Here is a 25,992-nt window from a genome sequence, read left to right on the forward strand (position 1 = left end):
TGGACAACGTAGGGGACCTTCAGTAGACATCTTTTGGCTCTGATAGTCGAGGCCCTAGTGAGATGTAGCTCCTTGGGGTGCAGGGCCTGCTGAAGGGAAAGCAAGCAACATTGAGGTCATGGATGCCTGTGACTGTGATGGCTTTCCAGCTGAGGACATAGATCCTATCTGATGCAGCCACTGAAGAGCCAAAACCCCAAAGAGCTACTAACGCTCGCCCCGATCCAGAGGGGAGGCCAGCAGAGGGAGGCGCGATTCCTTGCCCATCTTGATGCTGTCTTGGTGCCTGTGACCAAATCACTTGCCCTTCCTTGCAGTCCCTTCATTAGCTTTGTGGAAACAACCTGATACATGAGGGGTTACAGGAAAGGACAGGAAATGGACAAACAGGAGCAAGACTCTACCAGGCATTTAGGAACCCACTCTTCTCAGAGAAGTGTTTTTAAGGAATTTGGGATGATGGCGAGATGGGAGAATAAAGCCTCGGGCCAACTGCCTAATTGAAAGAACATTTATGGCAATCACAGAAAAGATTCTAGATGACAAGTTCCATGTGCGCATCGTTTATTTTCAGAATTACAAGGAGACAATGGTAAGTGTACACTGTTTTCCCCTTAGTGGCTGAACAAGAAGTGCACAGGGGGAACAGGCGGGAGCCAAAGCGGTGAAAATGCACAGCAGAACACAGACGCCCATTAGTAAGCTGGCCCAGGCAAGAGCCAGGCCATTATCCCGAGAACTTGAGTATTCCAGTTTCCTATTAAAAGATACATTTGATGCTTTAAACGAGCAACTCCCATTGGTTTCTTTTGTCTGTTTTTGTCGTGTTTTGTTTGAGGCAGGATCTGACACTGCCTAGGGAGGTCTCAAACTTGCTATGTAGTTTGAACTCCTGATCCTCTTGCCTCTATCTCCCAAATGTTTCATCTTCTTTAAAGAATCTGAACTTGCTATGGTTTTAGGGACCCAGGGCTAAGGCAGCTGGAGCCATCATCCCGATGCCAACCTCCAGATCTGTCTGTCCCTCAACAGCTGTGTGACAACAGGTGAGAAACTGCTGCCCAGAGCCTCAGCTTCCTCTCTGTGGAGCAAGGACCCTGAGAGCAGCTGCCCTTATAGCTACAAGCTTTGAAAGGAAGCTCTGAATACATCTGGAAGATATTAAATGTACATGTTTGCCCCTCCGTCAAGTATACCCATGTTTAAAGAGCTAATAATGAAGAGATCCAGAAAAAGCCCAACCCCTGGTGCTTTCTTCTTTGCAGTCCCTGGGGCCCCTGTGTGCTGCTGCTGGTAATGGAGGTTGCAAAAACCAGTGGATGCTGGACCTGCCCAAGAGGGGAGGACACAGCATAAAATGATCACTAGGTTAGACAGGGGAGAAGCGAGTGCCCTGGGGTAGGGGCTGTGGGTTGAGGACCTGTCTCTCACATGGGTTGCACACTGTAGGAACCCACTCAGTGACAAAGAGATGGATGAACAGAGGTACAAACTGTGAAGGGTATGAGGAGAATCTGGCTTCCTGGCAACCATGAGTGGACAGACAGGGAAGATATAGGTGAATGGGGATCAGGATAGAGAGCTGTCAAGGCCCAAATGTTTGTTCTGCTCCCAAATTCATATGTTGAAATCTAATCACCAAGGCAACAATGTGAGGAGGTGACTAAGTAGGAACGGACCCCTCGGGGTGGCAGCACATGCCCTTCCCCCAGGTGACTACTCGGCAGCCACAAGGTACTATCTATAAACCAGGTCTCCGACACTGAATCTGTGGGTGCCTTGGACTGGGTACCAAAGGCTAGACTAGTTTAGGGTGGGGACACACTGATTATTTCTCTTGCCACCGTGACAAAATACCTGGCCAAGGCAACCGAAAGGATGAAGGATTTATTCTGTCTCTCCACGTAGAGGCTACAGTGATGGCAAGGAAGGCACAGGGCTGGGAGTGGCTGGGAAAGGAGTGTGGGTTCTGCTTCTTCACAGTACAGGAAGCTCCTGAAGGCGGAAACCTTGAGCTAGAACCTCAGGCCACCCCAGAAACCCACTTTCCCCATCCAGGCCCCACCTCCTAGCAGGCGTCTCTAACCTTTCAACATTGTGACTCCGATATAGTCACTACCAAGTTCACATTGTGAACTGCGTGGCTATTATTTTTTAAATACCCTCATAGTGTTTTAAGTCTTGGCTTTTTGTGCTGGACTGCATTCATAGCTATCCCAGAGAGACTGCAACCCGAGGGCTTCAGACTGAACACGCCTGCCGGATTTAAGTGGGGTTCCACCACCTCCTCACACAGGACCATCAGCTAATGACAAAGGGCACAAACATATGAGCCTGTTGGGGAGGAGGGCCACTGCGCATTCAAACCCTTAACAGTGGGAGGAGAACAACAGAAGTTGGCTGTGGGGTAGAGTACGTAGTTGGACATGGGAGTCTGCAAGTACATGGACAAATGGGTAGACATCAAATGGCGGGCAGATGAGTAGACGGCCATATGGGCAGTGAGTGGCCATGTGACAGTGGTGACCTTGTATATATGGATGGTGGGGACATAGACTGGTAGTGGCTGGACAGGAAGGAGTCAGAGGAGGGTAAGCAGTCATTCCTGTCCTGGGTTCCTGCCACTTACCGGGCTACCGTGCCCCAGCTGGGCCCGCAGGCGCCTGTTTTGCTTGGCGAGCTCCTCCACCTGGCTGTGCAGGCCAATCTCCGACAGCGTCAGCCCATACACACAGCAGCGCAGTTCCTCCAGCTGCTCCCGCAGCTGCCGCTTGGTGACGCTCTGCTTCCGCAGCCTACGCACCGCCTCCGCCCATTCCCGCTCCGCGCGTTCAGCCCTGAACCGCAGTACACTCAGCTCTGTGGCCTCGGAGGCTCCTAGGGAACCGGCCGGAATCTGCGGCCGGGAGCTGCCCTCACTGGGCAACGGGTCCGCAGCTTGTAGCTGTGCCAGCAGGAGGCTCGCGGCACGGCCCAGGCGCCACACGTCGCGCTCCAGCCGCTGCACCTGCGCCCGCAGAACGCGCTCTTGCTCCCGCACCAGGCCCAGCTGCAACCGCTGGGCCCGCCCACAGCGCTCCAGGGCCACCGCCTGCCGTGCCAGGGCCTCGTCCTTGAGCTGCAGCCGCTCCTGCAGCCGCTGCTGCCGTCTGGCCGCGCTCTTCGCCTCCCGCACCTAGGAGTTGTGGTGATGGGGACGTCAGGTAACCCCGAGCCCCAGGCACGCGCCTTGCTCGCTTTGATTTCTCTCCCTAACATTCCTGTATTTCGTGCATAGTGGGTACTTTGCATTGAAACTTTACGTCAGGACCAATGGCTCAAAGACTAAGTCGCTTGCTACTAAGCATGAAGGCCCAACTTGGGTTCCACAGGACCCGCACGTGGTGGAAGGAGCAAACCAGTCCCACAAGCTGGACTCTAACCACTGTGGCGTAAGTATGTGCATACACAAAATAAATACACAATTTTTAAGTTTTGCTGATTACTGAGTTTGCTAGCACTGCAGACAAGAGTCGCCTTCACCTCACCCTAGTTTGAGCCCAGGAGCTCCATGAGCTCCCTTAAGTCTGTGTGTGCAGTAGATTGGAGGGGCATACACCCTGCAGATGGCTCTGAAGTTGTTCAGTTTGAACAGTTCACACCAATTTCCAAACTCCACAGAACTTTCCAGAACCTCTCACTTCAGTGATGTGAGCTGAGCAGGGGCCAGGAAGCCACAGCAGCTGTTCACAACTGTGAATGCCTCCCCACCCCCCAAATAGGGCTGTCCTTAGCCCCAGCACACACTCAGAAGTTACCTGTATAACGGAATAGCAAAAAGTCTATACTAAATAAATGGGACAACAGCCAGCTCTGGGGCCCAGCACGGCAGCCTTGTGTCTGACTTCTCTCCGTCCCTTGGCCACCTGCCTAAGCAGGGAACATTTGATCCCTATTTGGACACCCTGCCTTCTCCCTATCATATTCAGTGAACCAGACTGGGGTGCAACACAACCCAGAAAAAAACGGGAGTCTTCGGTGCTCACGTTCTGTCCAGGCAAACACTGCCTCTGTGGTAAGCTTTCTCTCACTAGCTACCTGCTCCCTCTGCTGCCAGAGAGCCTGCAGGTGAGAGACAGGGTACATAGAGGAAAGGAAGTACAAGGCCGGCTCAGGCTGGCTCTGCAGGCAGTTTTTTTGGTAGGGCGTGGAGAGGGAATGAAAACTAGAGTTGTGTTTTCTGGATGGAAAATTCTCCTGGCTTTAAGATGGCGTGGACTCTGTACTGGGTGTCTGTGTGGTTCTGGATGCATGGAGATCCATGGCATGAGTGGGTGGGCCTTTGGCACTCACAGGATGACCAGAGCTCACTGCAGGCATGAGGCCTCTTTGCTTCCTGGAAATATGACCAGAGCAAAGTCGCCATCTGTGACAGATCAGACACAAGAGATGCCAAAATCCCGTTTGCATATCCCTGTGTTACTGGCTCCCACACGCCAATGTCTCCCCCAAAAGCAGAGAGACTGGAGGTTAAGGCTGTGGGCTGGACTGCACTGTTACAGTGATCTGGGCCACATGTGACCCTGACCAAGCCACTGCATCTGTAAAGAGGCTTCTGGAGAGGTCCACCTTAGTGTATTTGTGTTGTTCAAGACAGTAGTAACAACAGGGAAGCATGTGGAAATGGTATATAGCTCCCTGGCCTCCCCCACACCCCTTATCCCACCAACGCAATTAGCTTACATGGCACCCTTACCCTACAAGCATCTCCACTGCAGGACTGTCCCCAACTGCCCTGGGGAATCCCAGATGTATCCAGAGCAAGGCTCAAAAACCCTTACAAGGTCTCCTCAGAGAAACCACATGTCCCCAGTGCAGAGCCTCAGCCTGTACCCTGCTATGAAGACACCCCAGGGGTTGAGAAGCTAAAGGCATGTGAGCCAAGGAGCCATTTTAACCTGACTCTGCCTCCAGGGGTCAGAGGAGAGGTGGGAGGGCTAACCCCCTAGTACTCAAGGACTGCGCTGAGCTGAGTGGGCTCCTTCACTTCCCACTTCCGTGTCGGTGAACACTACGTCATGTACCCTGGCTGTCCCGCGGGTACATGTCCGCTGTCAGAGATACCCAGGATCATCACCTATGTCATGCACACACACAAAGGCACAGCTAAACAAGACCCGAGAAACAACGCTCCCTTCAGCGCATGCACCACCTGTTCGTATTGAGTTCCCATCCCATGAACGGGCTGCACCCTGTAATCTCAAAGCCCCGAAGCTGTGCTTTAAAGTGAAATCCCTGAAACCGGTGCCCAGGCATCATAGAATACCTATCGCAGAGATCCAGATCCATTGGCTATTTCTTCCTCAATGTAATTCTTATAATGAGCAAGAATGGCAGATGCAGGTAACACTGACACACCCACCTCTCTGAGCACTCTACATGCCTCTCCTTAGTTAACTCAGATGACCGCCTGAGGGGTGGTACCATATTATTCCTGTTTTCCATACGCGGGAACTGAGACCTGTCGAGGCTGTGTCACTTGTCCAATGTCACACAACCAATTCATCAGTAGAACTAGGGTTTTCTTCCAAAACCTGACCCTTAACTCTGCTTCTTGGTGGAGCTGTCTACTGTGCTCTGCCTGCCTGCCTGCCCCACAAAGCCTTAGCTGTCTTCCTTGGGCCTCCTAGTGCTGGCCCCTTGGCTAGGAAGTTAACTCTACCGGGATCCCGCTGGAGGACCTGCTGTGCTTCTCAGCCTTTCCCTCTCTGCACGACCCCTTCCCCAGCCCTCCACGGCACCGTGTTGGTCCACCTAATTCTCACACTTCACATTCCCTTCCCAGCAAGGACTGGAAAGGTCGACCACCAGGTCTCTGAAGTATCTTTTTCCTATCACACCCACGATGTGGCCAAGTCCCCCTACCACTCTAGACGGGGTTCTTATCTTCCCTCCGTCCCCGCCTGCATGCAGCAATTTGAAGACAGAGACCCACATTGGCCACCTCCTGTCCTTGGGGGCCCAGGCATGAGAAAGGGACCAACATGCTGACACCCACACTTCCCCAGGAGGCCTGGGAAGTTGGGAGGGGGACAGAGAAGCTGAGGCCCAGGGTGCCCACACGACCAGGCACTGGGAAGTAGAAGAGATACGAACCTGGCTGACCAGCTCCCTCTGCAGTGCCTGTAGCTGATCCTGGGCGTAGAGCGAGGCGCTTCTTTCCTGGGCTATGCGGGCACTCAGCTGTTCTACCTTGAGGAGAAGTTTCTTCTCCGACAGCTCCAGTTCCTCGACCCTGCAGGACCATAGGCAGGAAACACTCACTCAGGGCTGGAACTGTAAACCTCACCACCGCCACCCCAGTCACCTGACCCAGCTACTGGCCTGAGAACCTCATGGTAAAGCCCTCACATGCATCATCAACTCGGGCTCTCTCTGTGGACCAGACTCATTTTCTTTCTGCCTCCCAGTGCTTGGAGGACAGGAGTGAGCCACCATCCGAGGCATACATATCTTACTAGAAAGTTTCTGCTCTACCTCAGAGACATTACTTGCAGGGCTGGGAGAACGGCTCAGTTGGTAGGAGCACCTGTTTGGTAAGCATGAAGACCTTGGGTTCAAATCCCCAGCACCCACATAAAGGCTGTGCCTATAACTCCAGCACTGCCGACAGAGACAGTTTGGACGTCCTGCCTAGCCAAACTGTAAGCTTCCATTTCAATGAGAGGCCCTGTCTCAAGCAATAAAGTGGACACTAATGGAGGAGGACATGCTCACGTCCTGTTTGGGCCTCTCCATGTGTGCAGATGGGTATTGCACAGATATGCATGCTACATAAGGTGTGTATACACATACACAATGTCACTTGCCATGACATTCAAAACAAGTGTTTCTCAGCCCTAACTTAGCAACCCACATCCATGAGGCCAAGAGACTCTGAGTGGAGGTCATCCAGCCAAGAGTTTTTCTGCACTATCGGACGAATGCTCACACCTTAACCTGCCTCTGGGTAATATTCTTCACACGGGAGAAAACTGAGGGCCTGGGAGATGGGTTATTTCCCCAGGTCTCACAGACTGTGGATTCCGGGGGGACTGTTAACCTTAGTCATTCTTGCCTCCCGTTCTAGCCCCAAGCTTATGAATGTCTTCTAAGGAAATGACTGACAGTCAGAAGGTTTCTGTGATTTATATTTTTAAAAAAAAAATGTCTGTGTGACTTGCCCTTCTGCATGAGACGCTGGGAGCAGCCTAAGAGACTGACACGGGGAGCGGCTGAGCCACGCAGAGCTCTGTCTGCATGAGCAGCAGAGACTGTGCTAGCTGACTGCAGATAGAAGAGGTGACTCGGCAGGATGATGGTGACACCTGAAGGGGAAGTCAGAGCAGTGCTCCCACCGCAGGTGCTAGCCCTGCCTCCATGCTAGGTCACGTTGGCCTGAGATAGCCCTCCATCTCCCATTTCTGTGCATGCTTCACCCAAGACCACCTGGTGACCTTCTGTTCCGACTCAGTCCCTGATCCACAGAGATGGGCAGGATCTGCTTCCTGCCTCTGTCTTTTCCACCATAGGAGCCTAACTGGGTTAATTTACCACTACGGCCCTTAGATTTTCATCTGTAAGATAAAGATACAGACAGCTGCACTCTACTCAAAGGATTTTGTCTAGATTAAAGAAATGGTGTCTTAATTCAAATTCAAAACACAACTAAGGGTTCCTCTCCTTGGGGAGGTTCCCCTATCCCACTTGAGTAAGTCGCCTCGAGCGAATCAGTCAGGAGGCAGAACTGGCACCTTCTCACTGTTTCTGACATGCGCCAAGAACCAAAAAGGAGAAAGTGAAGTCATTCTTTTCGTTTGGGGGAGAAACCTGTGTTTCCAGTTCAGGAGACAAAGACTGTTTCTGACAGGAGCAAGAAGAGATGGCCAGTACAGCAACCAATACAGTGCAGAAGGCTCCAGATACTCCAGACCCTGATCCGTGGAGGAAGGATAGCACCCTTCACAAGCACAGAAGCCGCAGGGCAGGTGAAGTCAGTCTGTGAGAGGAGATGGGTCCTGGAGCATCACTCGGCCTCTCGCTCCTCAGAGGAGGCCTGAGTGGAGCTGGCCATCAGGAGGAAAGCTGCAGAGGCCCAGAGCACGGCATATGCTGCAGCTCGGAGATGGGCTGGGGGCCAACGGGGTACTCAACAGAGAACTGAGGGTCAAACATCTCGGAGTCAGTCCCAAAGGCATCTGAAGTGGGTGAGACCCTATCGACCACTTGAGCTAAGCCTGAATCCTAACTTCCAGCCTCCAGAGCTATTCATCGACTGAGCCAGGGCTCCTGCTGTTTGGGTTTTGTTTTGTTTTGGAGACACTATGTGAATGAAAGCATACATATGTGTGTGGGCCAATGGTGGACATGGTGTGTCTTCCTCAACCACCCTCCATTTTTTTTTAAATTTATTTTGAGACAGGGACTCTTACTGAGCCTGGAATTCACTTGTTGTAGGCTGGCCAGTGAGCCCGGCTGATTCCTCATCTCTGACTCACAACATGGTGGTTGGAGGTGTGTACCATCCCTGGCTTTTACTTGGGTGTAGGGGATTCAGACTCAGGTCCTAAGGTTTGTACATCAGGACCTTTACAGACTGAGCCACCTCTTTAATCCCATCTCTGTAGGCTGTTTTTAAATCACCAAGTTTCATGGTTGTATGCCTATAATCTTAGCACTCAGAACGGAGAGGCAAGAAGGTCAAGAGTTCAAGGCCATCCAAGGCTACTTAGCAAGTTTGAGGTCAGCATGGACAATGAGAACATCTGCCTTCAATCCTACCATCACTACCGCCAAGAAAAGCTAGCAAGTGTGTGCCATTTGTCACGGCAGCCACAGGAAACCCATACACCCAGGACCATGAAATGGGCAAGGAGTGCTTTTCTCTGACCAAACTCACCAGGTGAGGCTTGTAAAGAGACTCGTAAAGAGTGCCACAAAGAACACCATGAATCCAGGAGGCCCTGCCATGAGCACATGGGCCCACAGTGACCACAAACTGGACTTCTGGGCACCTGGAATCAAGTCCTACCCCCCTTAAGGATAGACAGGCACAGCTACACATCCCAGGCCTTGGCCTCTTTCGTGAAACAGAATACTCTCACCCTATTTTCCAGCTTTAAGGATTAGCCACGGAACACTTGCTGAGCAGGGAGGGCTGGCTCAGAGCAGGAGTGACAAGTGCTCAGGGTGACTTTGCTGGATTTCGGTCAGAAATGACTGCGAAACACAGTCCGGTGAGCTAGGAGCGGGCTTTTTATTTTCCTTCAGATTTTCTAACAAATTCAGCGATGTTGTTTTCATATTTTATGACTTTCTTTTAGTTAACAACATTTGTTGAGACAAGATCCAACTCTGTAGCCCAGGCTGGTCTGTGACTTACAATGGTCCTCTTGCCTCAGGCTCCTAAGTGCTGGGATTCCAGGCATCAGCCTCCACACCCAGCTCTGTATTATTTCCATAATAAAAATCTTTGGCATGTTATCACTTTTTAATTTAATTTTTATTTTATTTTATTTTTTAATTTTGGGGAGACCCAGTGACAACCTCAAGTGTCATCTCTCGGGCACCAATCACCTTGTTTTCAATGTATCAATTTTGTTGAGGGGAGCAGGGCACATGATGAGGTCACATGACAATTTTGTGGGAGTTGGTTTTGTTTTTCAACCATGTGGGTCCCAGGAACTGAACCCATATCATCAGGCTTGACAGCAAACATGCTAACTCACTGATGTAGTTCACTGGCCCCGCATGCTAACTCTGAGGCTGTGGCAAGCCCAATTTGCACTCCCAGACACTCACTGCTTTCTAGTGGACCACATCTACCAGGAAGACACCAGGAAGCCAGCTGGGTGTCTGAATTCTGAGTGGGCCATTCAGACCCTACTTCTGCTCTTCGTACCCTTGACCCTATAGTTTATGCTTTCAGCCTCAGTTCCCCCATCTGGAGAAGGAGGTAACAACACTCTATACATCTCAGGACTCAAGGAACTCAAAGTGGGGTCAGACTGGAAGGAAGGCAGCGTGATCCCTTTTCCCTTTCAACCCTGCCACAGATCCTACCTCCCTATCCCCTGGTCCTCTTCTGCAAGATGTGCGCCTCATCTTCAAAGAGAACAGTGGCTCTGGCCTCACCCTGGGCTCCGGCTTCAGAGGTGCCCCTGCCCAGGGGTCCTGCCTCACCCTGGGACCAAATCAATGAACAGATCGGCAGCACAGACTAAAACCCACTGTGAGCCAGAATGAACTTGTGTTCCTTCCATTAATTCAGTATTTCGCCACAGTGACAGGAAACATAACTAACATACAAGGTCTTGAGAAACTCTCAGGGACACCCCACCTCCCTTCCTAGCTACCGTGAGGGGAACAGCAGCCTTCATGAGGTTCTCATCTTGTCATAGACCTATAACTACAAAGCACGCTAACCATGGAAACCTCTAAGACAGCAGCCAAAGCAAGTTCATCCTCTTGAGAAGAATGAATGAAGGGAAGGAGAGAGGGAGGAAAGGAAGGAGGGAGGGAGGGAGGGAGGGAGGGAGGGAGGGAGGGAGGGAGGGAGAAAGGGAAGTAAGGAAATCATTGGGAGGGCTGGGGTATGACCTGGCAGCACAGTGTTGCTCTAGGACATGCAGGACCCTAGCAGCCTGCAGCATCCATCCACAAAACCACCAAAGAAAGGGAAGACAGGAAGAGGAGGAGAGGGGAGTGTAAGAGAGGAAAACAAGGGAGGGGATGGAAGAAAAGGACAGGAGGGGCCATTAGGAAAAAGTCAGAAGATATAGTTTGGAAAAAAACCTGATTCCAATGGCCATTCGGGGTCTGTGTTGGCTTCACCAGGCCACAGAGCCCACTCCAGAGGCTCAACAGAGAGAAACAACGGCTTGGTACCCTGTACCAAGATGATAGAGGAGCTGGGAGGCCAGACCGAGATGATAGACAGCTGGTTCAGCAACGCTGGAGCCACTTCTGGTCCTGAAGCTAGGGCACTACTCAGAGGGAGCATGTGACCAGGGTTTGGACCAAGCCATACAGCAGGAGTTGGGCCAACAAAGAAGAGAGGCACACATCATCTGGGCACAACGACAAGAGAAAGGAAGTAAGGGAAGATGGCTATCTTTCCCCTTTCTCATCCACTGTTGTGCCTCCCATTGGCTGGACCCTGTGGATGGTGATCAGGCACAGAACAGGACAACGACAGGAGAAGTGAGGGCAAATGACCACCTGAGGCTGGTTCTGTACCTCTGGTGAGGCCAGAACCTCAGCTGGAGGCAGAATTCAAAGGATCATGGTGTCAAGGGAATCCATCAATGCCCCCTTCCCTCTGCACAAGCATGCTCACAAGGTTACACCCACCTGCTCCTCAGCCCTGACTCTGACATCACATGCTTGTCCACAATGGCCAACAGCTTCTGCTCTGAGGATTCCAGCTGCTCCCTGAGCAGCCCCGTGTCCAAGTCTGGGCTGCTGGTTGCTTCTGGAAGGCATCCCTGCTCCTGGTCACTCTCCTCCGCATCTCGGAACACCCAGCACGTGTCGATCTTCACATCCACGTTCATCACATCAAAGCCATCGATGCTGGGAGCTCTGATGACGTAGCGGAAGCTTTTCTCTGTCTGTTCCTGGGCTGTCGGCTCCATCCTGGAAACATTTCATTGGCCCAGGCTTAAGAAAAATGGAATGAGTCTGCAACATGGATTTTCTGGAAATTTCAAGGTGGCTACCATGCCTTTGGATGGTCCGGGGGAATGTCCTTTGAGGAGAACAAGGACAGGTGGATTATTCATGAGCGGGTAGCTTGGGTTTCATCCGCACAAACGTCATGCAATATGTACGAGCATCTCGTTTTACGAGCTGGTGTGCTAGACACACCCAAGCTAGAATGCAGCTCAGACCAGTCACCTGGAATTAAATGCTTAGCGAGGCACACAAAGAGAAAAAGGAAGGTTTTCAGGTGTCACATTAGTCACAGGTTCTCCAAGGAAAGCCAAGGCCATCCCCACCACAGTGAATGAGGGTCCGGGCCGCTGTTTGTATATAGCACATACTTACCAATGACCTACAGCCTGCCAGGCAAAGAAGATGGGAAATTAATGCCACACTGAGCGGTCTTTCACACCTACCTAGTCCAGTTGTCCTGGTGACCCTAGGAGGTAGGCATCACCATGACCATTTTAGAGATGGTAAAATGGAGACCTCAGAAGGTGAAAGAGCTTGTCCAAGCCCTATAGATGGGAAGGAACAGCCAGGTCTGACTCCACACCTGAGAATGCGTATGCCAGCCCGAGAGCTATGAGATCAAGTATGGAGCGAAACTGGCTTCTGGACAGCAGGCAAGTCCCTGGGCGTTCAGGGCAGGGGGCGGATCCAGAGGATGAAAAGGCAGGAATGGAAGGGAGCAGCAGGCAGGCACAGGCAGAGATCCCTGGAGTGCAGGCACACCGCAGGTCATAGCCAATAGCATAGGAGTGGCTGGCCACACGGCACGTAGAAGGGGGCCATGCTCACCGAGGTGCTCAGTGGTCTTGGGCCTCTCACTGTGAGCACAGGGCAGTCACAGTTATTAAGAGCCAAGCTCAGGAGGTGGCTGGTCCAAGATGGCTTCAAAGGGTTTATAGAGGGAAAGATCTGAGGCCACCAAGCACACCAGAGGCCAGGACTAGGCAGAGAGGTGAAAAGACAGAAGTGTGAACATCAGAGGCTTTGCTCCCCCAGGGAATAATGAGAGCGGTTTCCACTCAGGTGTCTTAGCGCCTTTTCCTCGGAGCACTCAGGTGTGTTCCTCTCTGAAGGTGTGGCCCTAGGGACCCACAGGAAACCTTATTTTCCCCTTCCCACCTCTGCACATTGCTGCGCATTCAATCCCTTGCCATAAAGATAGGCATTTATGTTAACCCTTTGTATAAATCCACTCAATGGAGCCAGGAAGTTGTCCAGCTAGTGGGTGAACTTGGGGTGAGTCATTCTTGGAAAGGAGCAGCCATGGTCTTGGGACTCAATGGGGTTTGGCTGGAAGTCACGTACCACTGTCTGAGCATCCTGCCCGTGCCCACTCTGGGTTGTTGAGGACATATCTCATACTGGCGTTACCCTTTCCAGAGATGAAGTGAGTGGTTCTCCTTTCTCCCTTTGCAAAGAGGCCTTCTGAGTTCTTAGTAGTGGTTTTCTGGGGTTTGGGCAGGAGCAGGGCAGTTGTGTAAAGAGCTGCGGCTGAGTGGGGAAGGCAGGCGGAACTAACAATGTGAACCACTGGCCTTAAGGGACAGGAAGATCAACTCAAACCCTGGGTGCTGGGCCTGGCTCCTTGGGTTTGAATCCTGCCTAGGGTATGAATCTGGACAAAGTACTGAGCATCTCATGAAAGGATCTCCGCTCACTGTGTAAGTACAGGTACCTGCATCCAGTGAGGAATACATGACTGGATTCACACAGCCTGCTCGAGAGCCCGGCGCACCCTCAAAGCTATTACCAGCTGGATGGGATAGGCATAGCAATGCTGCCTGGACCACGCTCTCAGCTGCCTGGGCTGTGACCAGCTTTGTTGCTTAGCTGCTGTAGTCTACTGGGCAAGTGGCCAGCACCTTGCAAAACGACACCATGCACAGTAAACAGCTCTTTACCCCACCACAGAATGACTCCCCAAGTACTTGGCTTGTGAGCCCCAGAAACACTGGCCACAAGATGCCACCTGCCGTGGGAAGAAGGCTGCTAGCTGAAGGCAGCGGAGACCAAGAGATGGGCTCCCGAGAAACAGCCCTTCTTGCCCACACAGGCACAGGACAGCTAGCTCTTCTTGGTGAATCACTAAGACTTAGGGGGAGAAGGGTGGGGCTGGGGAGGTTGAAAAGAGAAATGGCTGCCAGGTAGAGGGTTGGTACTGTGGCCCCGTTGCGTAAGGGCAGGGCCTAACGCCTTTGGGAACATGACTGAGAAATGGCCACAGAAAGGACACAGGTCTTGACTGGGGCACTCATCTTAAAACCTCAGCCTTGAGGTAAAGGGGAAGGGAGGGAGAGGGGGGCAGGTTCAGCCTAGGAGACCCCACTCCTTCTGTCAGAGTAGGGCCCTGAACACACGGGTTGGGGTCTGCAGAAACCCCTAAGAGTGTTTTAACAATATGACAGAGGAGGAAGGTAGCAAAGTGCTTGGTTCAGGGTTTCCTGTTCCATAATGGGAGTCCCTTAACAAGCTGAGATTAAATATGAAAAATAAAAAAGGATATTTAATCTCAGCTTGTTAAGGGACTCCCATCATGATGCTGGGAGTTCTGGGGCAGGGGGACTCCTGCTTGCAACCTGGCTAGGGAATCCATGGAAAACAGGGGCCTTGTAGACAAGGGGGAGGCAGGCTGCAACTCTCCAGGGAACAAGGCCTTGGTCTAGGGCCCTCCAGCATGCCATATCATCATAGTTCCTGCCCAGTGGGGGTAGGAAGCAACTGGGAGGACTTCAGGCTGGCTGAACTCCACATAGAGCTGAGCGAGGACACAGGCCCCACCTCCCACACAGCTGATGGGCAGGGGTGAGGCTCCACACTGTGCTCGCCAGAGCACTTGAGCAAAAACTTCCCTGTGACCAGCTAGAGATGCAAAGTGAAGAGGAGCTGGTAGGCTGGTAGGACATGGGTCTTACAGCCTTAGGGACACCCTCCATTTTAAAGCCAGAGACCCTCAGTTTTCAGCTCAGCTGGCCACCTGGCCCCAGCCCAGGCCGCTCTGTTTAGCCCCCACAGGCTGCAAGAGCGGCAGACTAGCCCTGACTCCCTGGTTTCTCTGTGCCACTAAAAATTGCATGCCACTGGCTTAGAAGGCCAGGGTACTGAAGAAGAACCTTGTATTTGAAGACTTCACAGGAAGGGCTATGGCCTCATCCTCCTAGTGGGTCTGGGAGGAGGGCCATGGAAAGATTCCACCTGCCTTCCTGTTTAAAAAAAAAATGTGGCCTTGACCTTGGAGACTGACTCTGTAGCTCTGTTCCCCTGGAAACTGCACACAAGTGTTAATGGGTAGCGAGAGCCCTGAGACTGTGTCTCACTGGACCCAGGGCTGGAAAGAAGAGAGGAGCATCTCTGCCACCAGGCAGCTCTTCGGTTCCCTGAGCACCATGGCTCCTAGCCAGGCTTGTTCCTAATGGGGCCTTAGGTAGCAATACCTAAGATAGTGACAGAGAATTCTGGGTCCTGTTCGAGAGTGGGGCAGTTTGCACACCTGCCTGTGTGAGTTGCATTCTCTTGGGCATGAGTGGCCTCCTGGAGGTTGAAGCGGGTGGACACTGGCCCCGGCTGGGAGGACCACCCCATGAGGGACTCAGATGCTTGCTCCTGCCAGCCACTGTTGGGATGTCAGAGGTCCTGTGGAATGATGCAGGTTCACCTGTCCATTTGTGGTCACAGAAGCTCTTCCATGAGTCACGGCCTGGGATCTGTAAGATGTGTCCCTCAGAGTCACAAGAACGCGATTTGTCTGCAGCAGGGACATGGCTGAGCTGGGGGTGCCCAGATGGGTCTGACTGCAGAGTTAAGGCCACTGTCACATAAGGTGCTGAGTGGAAAAGCCAAGCAGACAAGAAGGCTGCCCTCTCCCTCACAGTAAGTATGGACAGGAGGTATAAGGACAACACTCCAACACAGCCAGTGGGGATGCTAGACAGATATTCGCAGGGACACAGAGGCCAACTTCTCCATGACTCTCTGGGATGCCCCAGAAGGCCTGACTACAGTGCACCCCACATCTCTACCAGGGAAAGCAGGAACGCTCTCCATTTTCCTGACTGGTACCCACGTTCCTGCCACTCAATGACTCGGGTATCTCTGTTGTCAGAGATGGGTTCCCTGGAGTTTAATTAAGCCACTGAGTAAGTCCCAGAGATGGGGCTTGTGGGTCGTAGGTGTTTGGGGATTCGGATTTCAGCAAAGAATCAACACTTCTGAGCCGTCCTGGTTCCAGCTTCCAGCTTCAGACTTCACGTCTGCTGGAACGACCTTCTGTCTGGACAGCTCCCTTCTACACACAGCACGGTCCTTGCTTCTCTGTCTTTGGATATGGCTTCCCTACAAGGTCAGGCCCCTGCTCCATAGTCCCCTTGATGGGCCTGATCTGAACTCCAATCATTTCTGTCTGCTTCCAGGAAATCATGGTGCCACCTACTTGGTCCAACACAGCCCGCTGCCACCCTGCCAAGTCTAAACTCATGGCAGGCTCCCCACACAGACTCACCACCGTGCCTGTCTTCCACTCTGCCAGTCTGACGGCTAACATTCTCTGTGCCCCAAGTTTGGGAGAGTATAGCCATGGGCAGATACCTTTTGGAGGTGACCCATCCCACCTGCCCTAGATTGACAGGCGCATCTTAAAGTTACTTCTCAGGTAATTTCCTCTGGAAGTCAACCTCCAGCACTTAGTTTCCAGTGAACCCAGGGTGTGCCACCCCCATCTTACCCACTGTGCTCTGGGGAGGCTCCAACACCTGAAGAGATGACTACTCTCTACTAAGGATCCTGGGCAGTGAAGGCTCATGGTAGAAGGGTACCTCTGGCCTCAGCTCTATGGTATTTTCTCTATAGTAGAAGGGTACCCCTGGCCTCAGACCGCTGAGCTCAGAGACTCTGGGCTCTGCCCTAACAGCCTGAGATCCTTTTTAGGCTACCCCTACAAACTGTAACAGGCAGCTTGGGCCTGCTCTCTCAATCCTCACCCCCTCCCCATTCTGAGGCAGGGCCATGCTCTGGGACTTCTGCGGTATCACACCTAAAAGAGTGTTGGAGCCTTCAGTTTTCCTCAGAAATCTACAATCCACAGGGCTCTCTCTTGCTGGCCTCCAGCTACAAGTTCAGCTGTGCACAGAGCCAGAGGTTTGGTTGGTTGCGCTGGCAGACAGACTCCAGAAGAGCACACTCAGTCCATGGAGGTTTATGTACATAGGGCAGAGGGGGTGTCTGTAACCATCTAGGCACATATAGCACCTTCAGGGAGGCACACAGCATGGGGACAGGCCTGCACCTATCCCCCGAGGCAGCAGCTCTCATGCCCTGGGTTTCCGCTAATTGCACTTAGATTCTTGCCATCCAGATCCTTTGTCCTTGGCTCCCGAAGATGCCACAGTGGAGACACTGGGGAGGCTTCCCCATTGTCCCACAGAGTTCCACAGCAGAGGTCGGCCAGGTCCCCGGACCTCCCCTTTAAGTGACTGTCAAATGTGCATAAGTTCTGGGTTCAGGCTCCGGACTTCGAATAACTTGTTGCACTGTTGGATTTTGGTCTGAGTGAGGATGGGGCACCACAGGGACTCAAGTGATTCCGAAAGCTCTTTGTCTAGCCTGTAAGAGTAAGGAATAATTTGAAGTGAAACAAAAGTCAAGTGTTAAGAAGAGGGAAGGGGGCCCTAGATTATCTTCAAGCCCCTGCCATCCTGACCTCTCTTGACAGCTGTCCAGAGCAGGGTTTGGATAGCCCCAGCCCCAGGGCTTCATCACTGGGGCATTGTGTGAGCTGTCTCCCACACCTCAGGCCACCCCTTCATTCTTTCTACATACAATGACCAGTCACTACATGTCTGGCCATATCCCAGGCACTGGGACATAGAAGATACCCAACCTAAATCCTTGTGGGTTAGTGTCGGAGTCAAAGACATCCCTAAGGACATTTGGTGGACCATCTAGGGATCTAGTGGGCTTCAAGAGCACCCTGGAGTTTAAGAACCCTCAGCTTAGGTTGGTTTCAAGGTCAAGACTCCAAAATTTAGAGGTCCTGGCAGATACCAGCCCAAGGATGAACACTCAGCGCCTAGAGAATGTGGAACAGCTGAGGTCCCAAAGCAGGAACTCCGGTTAAGAGCTAGGTGCTTGGGTACAAGGGGACAACAGCTAGGGCAATACCAATGCCTTCATTCTTGGGGTCTCTGAATATAATTGGCCATCATATCTGGCCATGCAGGTTGAGTTACAGAGGTGAGGAGCAGGGCACTCCTGGCTCCTGGACACTGTACAGTCCTATCAGGATCTAGCCTCATGAGCCACTGGGCCATCAACCTGCTGCTCTTTGGCCCTAGAAGGCCACTTGCTTTGGACAAGACAGGAGATGTGCACACGGCAACAGAGCAGGAACTAAGCCAGGCTGGAGGAAGCTTTGGGAATGGGACATAAACGGCTCTGTGAGTGAAATGCCCGGGGGCTGTCTATCTCAATGAGCCCCGTCACGTGTCTCTACAGCAAGACCCCAGGGACCCAGGACTACACAGACCCCAAGGGGCTGAAGTGGGAGACCTCAGAACAAGGTTGCCTTCCAGGCACCTCGTCTCCCAGGGGAGCCAACCTCCCCTCTCAGGCAGCTTTGCATCAGTCAATGGAAAGTAAAGGATACACACCCGAGTTCTCGGCGCATGGGAGTCATCAAGGCCACAGAATGAATGCTAGTGAGAAAAACAAAAAAAGGAACAAAAACTATAACATAAGACCAAAAGAAAACGAGGAAAAGAAAAGAAAAGAAAAAAAGATGTGAGAGATGTGGTATGGAATTCAGTGACAGTATCTTACAAGAACACTAGGGGGCAGCAGAGAGACGGGCGGAGGGAAGCTGACTGCAGGAGCCGACAGCTCTCTCCAGCCTTATGGGCTGGGCGGGTTATCCCTACACACTTATCAGGTGTCCTACATGTATGCCATGCACAGACACTTTGAGGGATAAAGGTAAGGCTACACAGGGCAACGCAAGGGAAGGGCCCACCCAAAGTCATGGCTATGCTTCACCAGTATATGCTATGGTGGGCAGCAACAAGAGAGGTATGCAGGCTGACCTGTGGTCAAGTGACCCTTCCCTACACTGTCCATTCCAAGTGATTTGTTTATATTTGAAACATTGCGTGCCTTTTCACCAGTCAACTTAAGAAAAACACTGCTGGGAAAATAACCTTACAAAAATAGAAAAGTCTCATTGGTTAGTTCAAAAGAATATATATTATTTTCTTAATCTACTCGGGCACTTGCCCTGTCCAAACAGAATCACCAGTCTTCAGAGGAAACATATCTGTCTGTCATCTGGGGATATTAAAAAAGTAACCCCACCAAACAAGGTCATAGAACAAGGTCATAGTTTCTTAGTTGATTGTAGAGAAAAGTGAAAATCCAACTAATGGCCACCGCTTTCTTCTGTTGAATCTCTAGGATCAAGAACTAAAAGGGGCCGCTGTAATCCTGGAGCCCTTCATGTTCTTCTCTACATGAGGAAACTGAGGCACAGGAGGAGGGGGTTTTGGTGAGACCACCCAGTGGACTGTGAGTAAGAGTCTGGTCATGCAAGGAGGGATCATCAGTAAGCCACAGTCGATGGGATCAGCTTCCCATGATCACTGGCAGGGAGAGACTAGGAGGACCTACAGGTGAGTTAGGCCTAGCAGGCACCCCTAGTCACAGGGCTAGCCAGTAATCCAGCAGTCAGGTCACTCTCTTCTTCTGCATATTTGACCTGTTATACCTTCCTGGGAAGATGGGGGTGGAACATCCACAAATCAGCTCTGAGAAAATCTGAGAGACCAGAAAAACAATCCAAGCAACGACCCAGTGCTTCCCCATGGAGGCATAGGCAGTACACCTGACCAGCCTGAGTTTTGACAACATTATACATGTATGTATATGTATGTTTGTGTGCATGTGGGCCCACATGTGTGCAGGTGTGCATGCACGTTATGTAGGGCAGAGGACAACAACCTCAAGTGTCATTCCTTAGGCACTGTCCTCTTTGGCCTTTTGAGCCAGGATATCTCACTGGCCCAGAACTCATCAGCGAGGCTGAACTATCTGACAGTGAGCCCCAGGACAGCCTGCCTGTCTCCACCTCCACGGCACTGGGTTTACACTGTACCGCCACACCTAGCTGGCTTTTGATGTGAGTTATGGGGACCAAACACCAGTCCTCACATTTGCAAAGCAAGCGTTTTGCTGTCTGAGCCGTCTCCCATGCCCTCACTTTTAACATTTGAATTGGCAACAGCCCCTGTGGCCATGTTTGTACCAATTGTTGTCATATTTGGCTGGGACCCTCAAGGTGTCTAAGGATGGAAAGGCAGACAGAGTTCACCACTCCCACCCCGTGCCCTCTAATGGATTCCTTGCTATTGCCCAGGGAGAAAAGGAGCCTCAGTCTCAGAGCAGTAAGAAGACTCCCATATAAGGTGCCAGAATCTCAGGTTGTCCTGAGCCCAGTCATGGAGACAGTGTTCTCAGTTGATTCAACTTGGCATTCCCCTTGGGATTTTCCAACAGTCCTAGAGGGTTGAGAAGGGCCGGGCACCTGTCCGATGGGGACTCTAGGATCTAGGACAGCCACATAAAGGGTTCCCCAGTCAGGGAAGTGGAGGGAGAACCCAGCCACTGCCTAGACACAGATTTTTGACGCCCCCTGCAGACACAGCCAGCTATGCACCCAGGAACTCCCTACAGGGTGAGACTGGTGATTGGCCTGTTTGAATTTCCCTTCCCAGGGAGATAGGAGAGAATACACCTGTCCCATACGGAGTCTCAAGAGTGTTCTTTCTCCCCCGTCTCTTCCATATGTGCTATCTGATAGCCACCAGGAAGGCTGCCCCACTTATGAAGAGCCCCAAACTCTGCTGTCCACTGACTTCCAGCGACTTGTCCCAGTTTTGTCTCTGGAGAGTCACGTTCCTTTCTCACAAGCTGGCCTGGGATGTTTCTGCCCAGAAGTGGCCTTCTCTTTCTTTCTGGGCTTCTACATGCCCCCACCTTTAGGGTCCAGATAGAGTTGTCTACTCAGGCACATTAGCCTCCCCCCGCCATAACCAGACTGAGTCAGAAGAGTGTCCTCACCACCCCACAGAGGTAAGGTTGACCTTACTGCCCTGCTCGGTGGCATAAGCTGTTCTTCATGAATTTGTCTGAGACCATTCCATTCTCTGCCTTGGAGGAACAGACGGTGAAATTCCATCCCTGTCCTCGAAGGATGCACAGTTAGCAGGTATCATCACAGGAGGTGACAATGGCCTCAGTAGAGCCACCTTGCCTGTGTGATCCTGAAGTAGTCTCGAGGTCTGCCCAAGGCAGCAGCAGCACTGGGTGACGCTGGCTGTCTCTGTGATGGTTAACACTGATTACCAACTTGATAGACTGAAGAATCACCTGGGAACCACACACCTCTAAGCACATATACGGGATTTTCTCTCTCTCTCTCTCTCTCTCTCTCTCTCTCTCTCTCTCTCTCTCTTCCTTTTTCTTTTTCTTTTTGATTTTTTGAGATAGGGTTTCTCTGTGTAGCTTTGGAGCCTGTCCTGGAACTCACTCTGTAGACCAGACTAGCCTTGAACTCATAGAGATCCTCCTGCCTCTGCCTCACAAGTGCTGGAATTAAAGGCGTGCACCACCATGCTCAGCAAGAAAATTTCTAGAGTGGGTTAACTGAAGTTGACAGACCTAACCTATACATAGGGGATACCATTCCATGGACTGGGGTTTCAGATTGAATAAAAAGGGGGAAGGTAATGGCTGGAGATACGGGTAAAAAGCTTGCCCAAGCATGAGGGTTGGAGTTCAGATCCCCAACACCTACACAGAAATCAGACTGATATGGCAGTCAGCCTGGAATCCTAGTGTGAGGGAGGAAGGGTCAGAGTATCCCCAGTGCAAGCTGGCTAGCTAGACTAGCCGGAACTGGTGAGCCCCACGTCGAACAAGAGACTCTACCTCAATACCTAAGGTTGACTGTCACAGACACCTGACATCAACTCTGGCCTCCATGGTTATATGAACAAACATGCACCTGCCCAGCACCTACACATGTGAGCATGCACACATCCACACATGTCAGTACATGTACACACATGTTAGCATGCACACACATGAGTATGTAACACAAGCACGCACACATGTGATCATGCACACATGCACATACATGTGAGCATGCACACACACATACATACAAGAGGAGATAACTTGAACATCAGCTTTTATTTCTCTTTGCTTCCTCATGGTAGGCAGCTGCCTCACCTTCCCAGCCATGATGAGTGTATCCCCTTGACCTGTGAGCACGGATAAGCCCCTGCCCCTTGAAGCTGCTTTCATTGTATATTTGATGAGTGCAATGAGAGAAAATAACCACTACGCCTTCTTTCCTGGGACCGAGGGTCATTGTCCTGGTCCACCTTGGCCTTGATCACATCACCCCAAACTAGTCCTAAGCCCACAGGTACCCACAGGCTGAGCCAGCCTTGCTGGCTTTCTGCATAGGAGCATCACAGAGAGTGAGCGAATCCATGGAGATGGGTGACAGCTGTTTCTGAGGCATGAGAGCCTCATCACAGTTTAGCCTGATCCTTTCGCTCTAAGATCACCTGCAGCAGAGGGGTTGGGGTGGGTTGTGGAACAAACACATGCACACAAATATGAACTTACATGCACACACACACACACACAAAGCTGGGGGGGCAGATCCAGTTGTTACAGTCACTGAGGAGGCAGCATCTTTACCTGAGAGCCTGTGGGGACCCTGGATTTCTTGGAGAGATTTGGGGGAACAGGAAGCCCGGATTTAAACCCAGAACTGGCAGGCAGACACCAGCCTGTATCTCAGGCCTGAAGTCTTGGCACTCCTAGCCACCTACCTTTTCCTCCAGCTCCTTCAGCTGGCGCCTCTGCAGTTCCAACTTGCTCTCCATCTCCCGGATTTTCTGAAACACATCAAGCCATGCGTCAGAAAGACTTCCAAGTCCCAAACCTAACTTTTATCTTTTATGGTGGTCCAGCATAGAAGCTGTGAAGGAGGGACACACTGACAGCCCCCAGAGGAACACTCTCTTTTGACTTATTACAGAGGAATAGGTTTCCATTACAGAGGAATGGGTCATCAGTGGCCCAGCGTATACTGGAGGCATGGACGAGAAAAGGACACTGTGGGGGCCACCGCCAGTACCTGCTGGGCCTGCTGGAGCAGCTCCATTCGCTCCCGCAGGATCTGGCTGTCGAACTCCCGGCTCTGATGCAGGAGCTGTCTGCGCACCTTCTCTACAGCTGCCTGCAGGTCCTCGCGCTGGCTGGCACTCAGTGCCTCGCTGGCTCTTCTCCCGGGTTCCTGCTGCAGCGCATTGTACAAGGTGGCCTCCAGGTCCTGGATTTTCTGCAGGGCCCAAACCACAGACGGTTGAGGTTACGAAAAGGTAGACAATCACATGCTATCAGGAGAGCAGTGCTGCTCGAGTCCACGCTAGGAAGGGAGTGTCCGCATGCAGGGTCCAGGGGAGCAGCAAGTGTGTGCCTTGGCCAGAGGGACCTTCCCATGCTGCCCCTGTGATGCTTACTGCTCAATGGCTCTCAACTTTTCTAATGCTGCAACCCTTTAATGCAGTTCCCCCTGCTGTGGTGACCCCCAGCCATAAAACTATTTTCACTGCTACTTCATAACTAATTTTGCTACTGTTGTGAGTCATGCTATAAATTGTTTTGGAGTTAGAGGTTTGTCAAAGGGGTCATGACCCACAGGCTGAGTTCAGGGTTTGAATTCTTTGGGAGTAACATCAGATCCCCTGCTGAAAACTCAAGAGTGACCTTACCATAGTGCCTAGGGGTGAAGGAAAAAACTATCTTTCTCCTGCTTCCCCAAAGCCCCTCACCCCTTGCTAAGAAACGCCATAACCATGTAAAGGAACCCATCCTGCTATGAGGCAGAGCAGCAAGCAAGGCTCTACCAGCCCCACCCCGTGCAGCATTGTTTTGACTTCCTAGACAGATCCTAGCCCTGCTGGGTCCTGATGATTTACCACAGACACTATCACCTTCTCTCCAGGTCTTGGCTCTGTGAAAGTGGAAGGCAGAGCCGTGGGATTCCATATGGCCTTTGTCTGGGCTCCACTGGGACAGGAACTCATCTGACTTCTGGTTCACACCTCTCCATTCAGCAACCCTCTGGTTGCCAGCTTCCAGACTGGCCCCCACCTCCACACCTAGATGCCACTGTGGGCCTATCTCACCTACTTCTCACTCCACACCACGACAAAGGGAGACAGGCATGCACTGAGCACCTTCCCTTCCCCAGCCTGGATGCAGGAGGTAAGCGGATCACTGGCCAGGCTCAAAGTGAACCTGGTGCCTTGTGAGAATTGTCTCAAATCTCCCAAGACTGAAATCCTTCTGGGTGCATCCTGCCCACTCGCAGCTTATGGCACTTTTCAGGGATGGATGTGTCATTTACGGGGACCAGGGTCATAAGGTAGGAATACCTTCCAAGAGCCAGCATGCCCGAGGTCCTGAGCCTGCCTGCACACGGTCATCAGAAGATAACTGGGCACCAGCTGTTCTGCAGAGGCCCCAGTGAGCCACAGCACTTGGAAAGGGCTGGCCTCCTCCCCTCTCAGCACCACAGCTGCCCTTTGGCACAGTGTGAGTTCTTTAGGATCAGGACCCTCAGCTTTCCACCTAATGTAGCTCCCCTTGGGGGCATCTAAGTCCTTGCAGCATCTCTGAGGAGTGTCCTTTAGAGCTGCTAAGCATGCTTGAAAGGCCGTGCTGGACAGTGCGGGTGTGATCTCCATAGCTGTTTACAAGGACCAAAGCTGGATGAGGGTGAAGGAAAATCAAAATGGAGAACTGGGCAGATGAGCCAGAGCAGAGACCAGAGTGTGTTCGCTCAGCCATTGCCCTCCATGCTGGTGTCCGCCATATCACGTGACAAGAGACAGGCGTGACAGGGGAAGACGCTGCTTCGTGGATGTCTGTGGCGGCATTTCTGGAGATGCGATCCTGAGGGTCTGACCTCATCAATGGGTTAATTCCCTGGATGGGAAGCATTACTGAGAGGTGATGGCAGGCAGGAGGTGGGACCATGCTGGAGGAAATAAGTGACTAGAGGTGAGTTCTTCCAGACATATCTTGCCTTGGCCCTTTCCTATGGCTCCTTTCTCTGCTTCCTGCCCCTATGCTATGAACAAAAGTGCTTTCGACACCTTTGAAATCACAAGCCAAAGGAAATCCTTCCTGTAAAATTCTCAGGTCTTCCATCTCTCTGATGCAAAAAGCCACTAAAACAGCTGTGTCTTGTCAGATTTGCTGTTGCAAGAGCTGCCTCTGAGCCACTACAGGGAGATGGACTCGCCTCTGCCTCCATGTTTCCAGGGAGGTGGGCTAGCCTCTGCCTCCATGTTTCCTTATTCACCCTGCATGTCTTGATTGCAATCTGGGCAAAGGTTCACTTGAGCATCAAGGACACCAGCTGCTTCCTACACAGAGTGGCACTGTCCCTCCCTCCACCATGGGTACATCTTGGAAATGTCCACAACCTCGTTTGATATGCCCACCCACAAGGAAGAACAGCTCTTAGTGCTGTGACTTGGGGCTTTGAGTGTAAGGTCATCTGAACCCGAACCTCAAACTTCAGGACGCCCAGACTCTTGAGAAGCACACAATGTTTCAAGAACTTGAAAACACTCCCCACTTGCTCTGGGGTATCTGGCCACAGCTCACCACCTCACCTCTCTGGTCTTTCAGGACTGTCTCCTTTTCCTACTTAGGAAATCTGCTTTGGGATTTTTTTTTTCGGACTGGTCTGGGATTCACTACATAGTGGAGGATGACACAGAACTCCTGATCCTCCTGCCCCCACCTGTGTGCTGGGATTACCAGCAGGTGCCACCATACCTGGCTTACTCTGTACTCGGGATTCAATGAGCTTCATGTGTGCTAGGCAAGTATGCTACCAACTGAGCTATATCACCAGCTCCTTTGGAATTTTAAGGATAAATAAACGTTTATGAATCAAAATGCATATACAAAAGCCTTTACTCATTCAGCTCAAATGACTGCTAGTTTAGTAAGCTAGTCAAAACACACACAACAACAACAAAAACAACAAGGTCACCAACTCTTTGTAAGACCTATGGCTCATCTGGAACACCTGACTGCTTGCTGTCATTCTAGTTATGTGTGCAGAGGGCACAGCACTGTACCCTGAACCTGGCGTGCTGCCTGTAGGAAGCAGCCTCTAAG

The 25,992-nt window shown here is 51.7% G+C and overlaps 2 protein-coding genes across 10 annotated transcripts in view; both read right to left on the minus strand.

Annotated features, from left to right (window-relative positions):
• CUNH4orf50 (chromosome unknown C4orf50 homolog) overlaps window positions 1-12,209 on the minus strand; it is a 65,108-nt gene extending 52,899 nt beyond the window's left edge. The window contains exons 1-3 of the mRNA XM_050141064.1: window positions 11,371-12,209; window positions 6,136-6,274; window positions 2,630-3,175 (exon numbers count right to left, since the gene is read on the minus strand). Of these exons, the coding sequence (XP_049997021.1) occupies window positions 2,630-3,175; window positions 6,136-6,274; window positions 11,371-11,654 (969 nt within the window). The 5' untranslated portion in view covers window positions 11,655-12,209. The remainder of the gene's footprint in view (window positions 1-2,629; window positions 3,176-6,135; window positions 6,275-11,370) is intronic.
• A 3,218-nt stretch (window positions 12,210-15,427) lies between these two features.
• Jakmip1 (janus kinase and microtubule interacting protein 1) overlaps window positions 15,428-25,992 on the minus strand; it is a 119,778-nt gene continuing 109,213 nt past the window's right edge. For 3 of the 9 annotated variants that reach the window (XM_050141087.1, XM_050141085.1, XM_050141081.1), the window contains 4 exons: window positions 22,928-23,131; window positions 22,620-22,685; window positions 18,375-18,419; window positions 15,434-17,328 (listed from right to left, as the gene is read on the minus strand). In XM_050141087.1, coding sequence (XP_049997044.1) covers window positions 17,299-17,328; window positions 18,375-18,419; window positions 22,620-22,685; window positions 22,928-23,131 — 345 coding nt within the window. In that variant the 3' untranslated portion in view covers window positions 15,434-17,298. Of the gene's footprint in view, window positions 17,329-18,374; window positions 18,451-22,619; window positions 22,686-22,927; window positions 23,132-25,992 lie in introns of all 9 variants that reach the window. The other 6 variants (XM_050141078.1, XM_050141080.1, XM_050141082.1 and 3 more) reach the window with 5 other exon arrangements.

Source organism: Alexandromys fortis, unplaced genomic scaffold (assembly GCF_014885135.2).
Source record: "Alexandromys fortis isolate MF-2015 unplaced genomic scaffold, M_Fortis_MF-2015_v1.1 scaffold_7, whole genome shotgun sequence".
Lineage (NCBI taxonomy): Eukaryota > Metazoa > Chordata > Mammalia > Rodentia > Cricetidae > Alexandromys > Alexandromys fortis.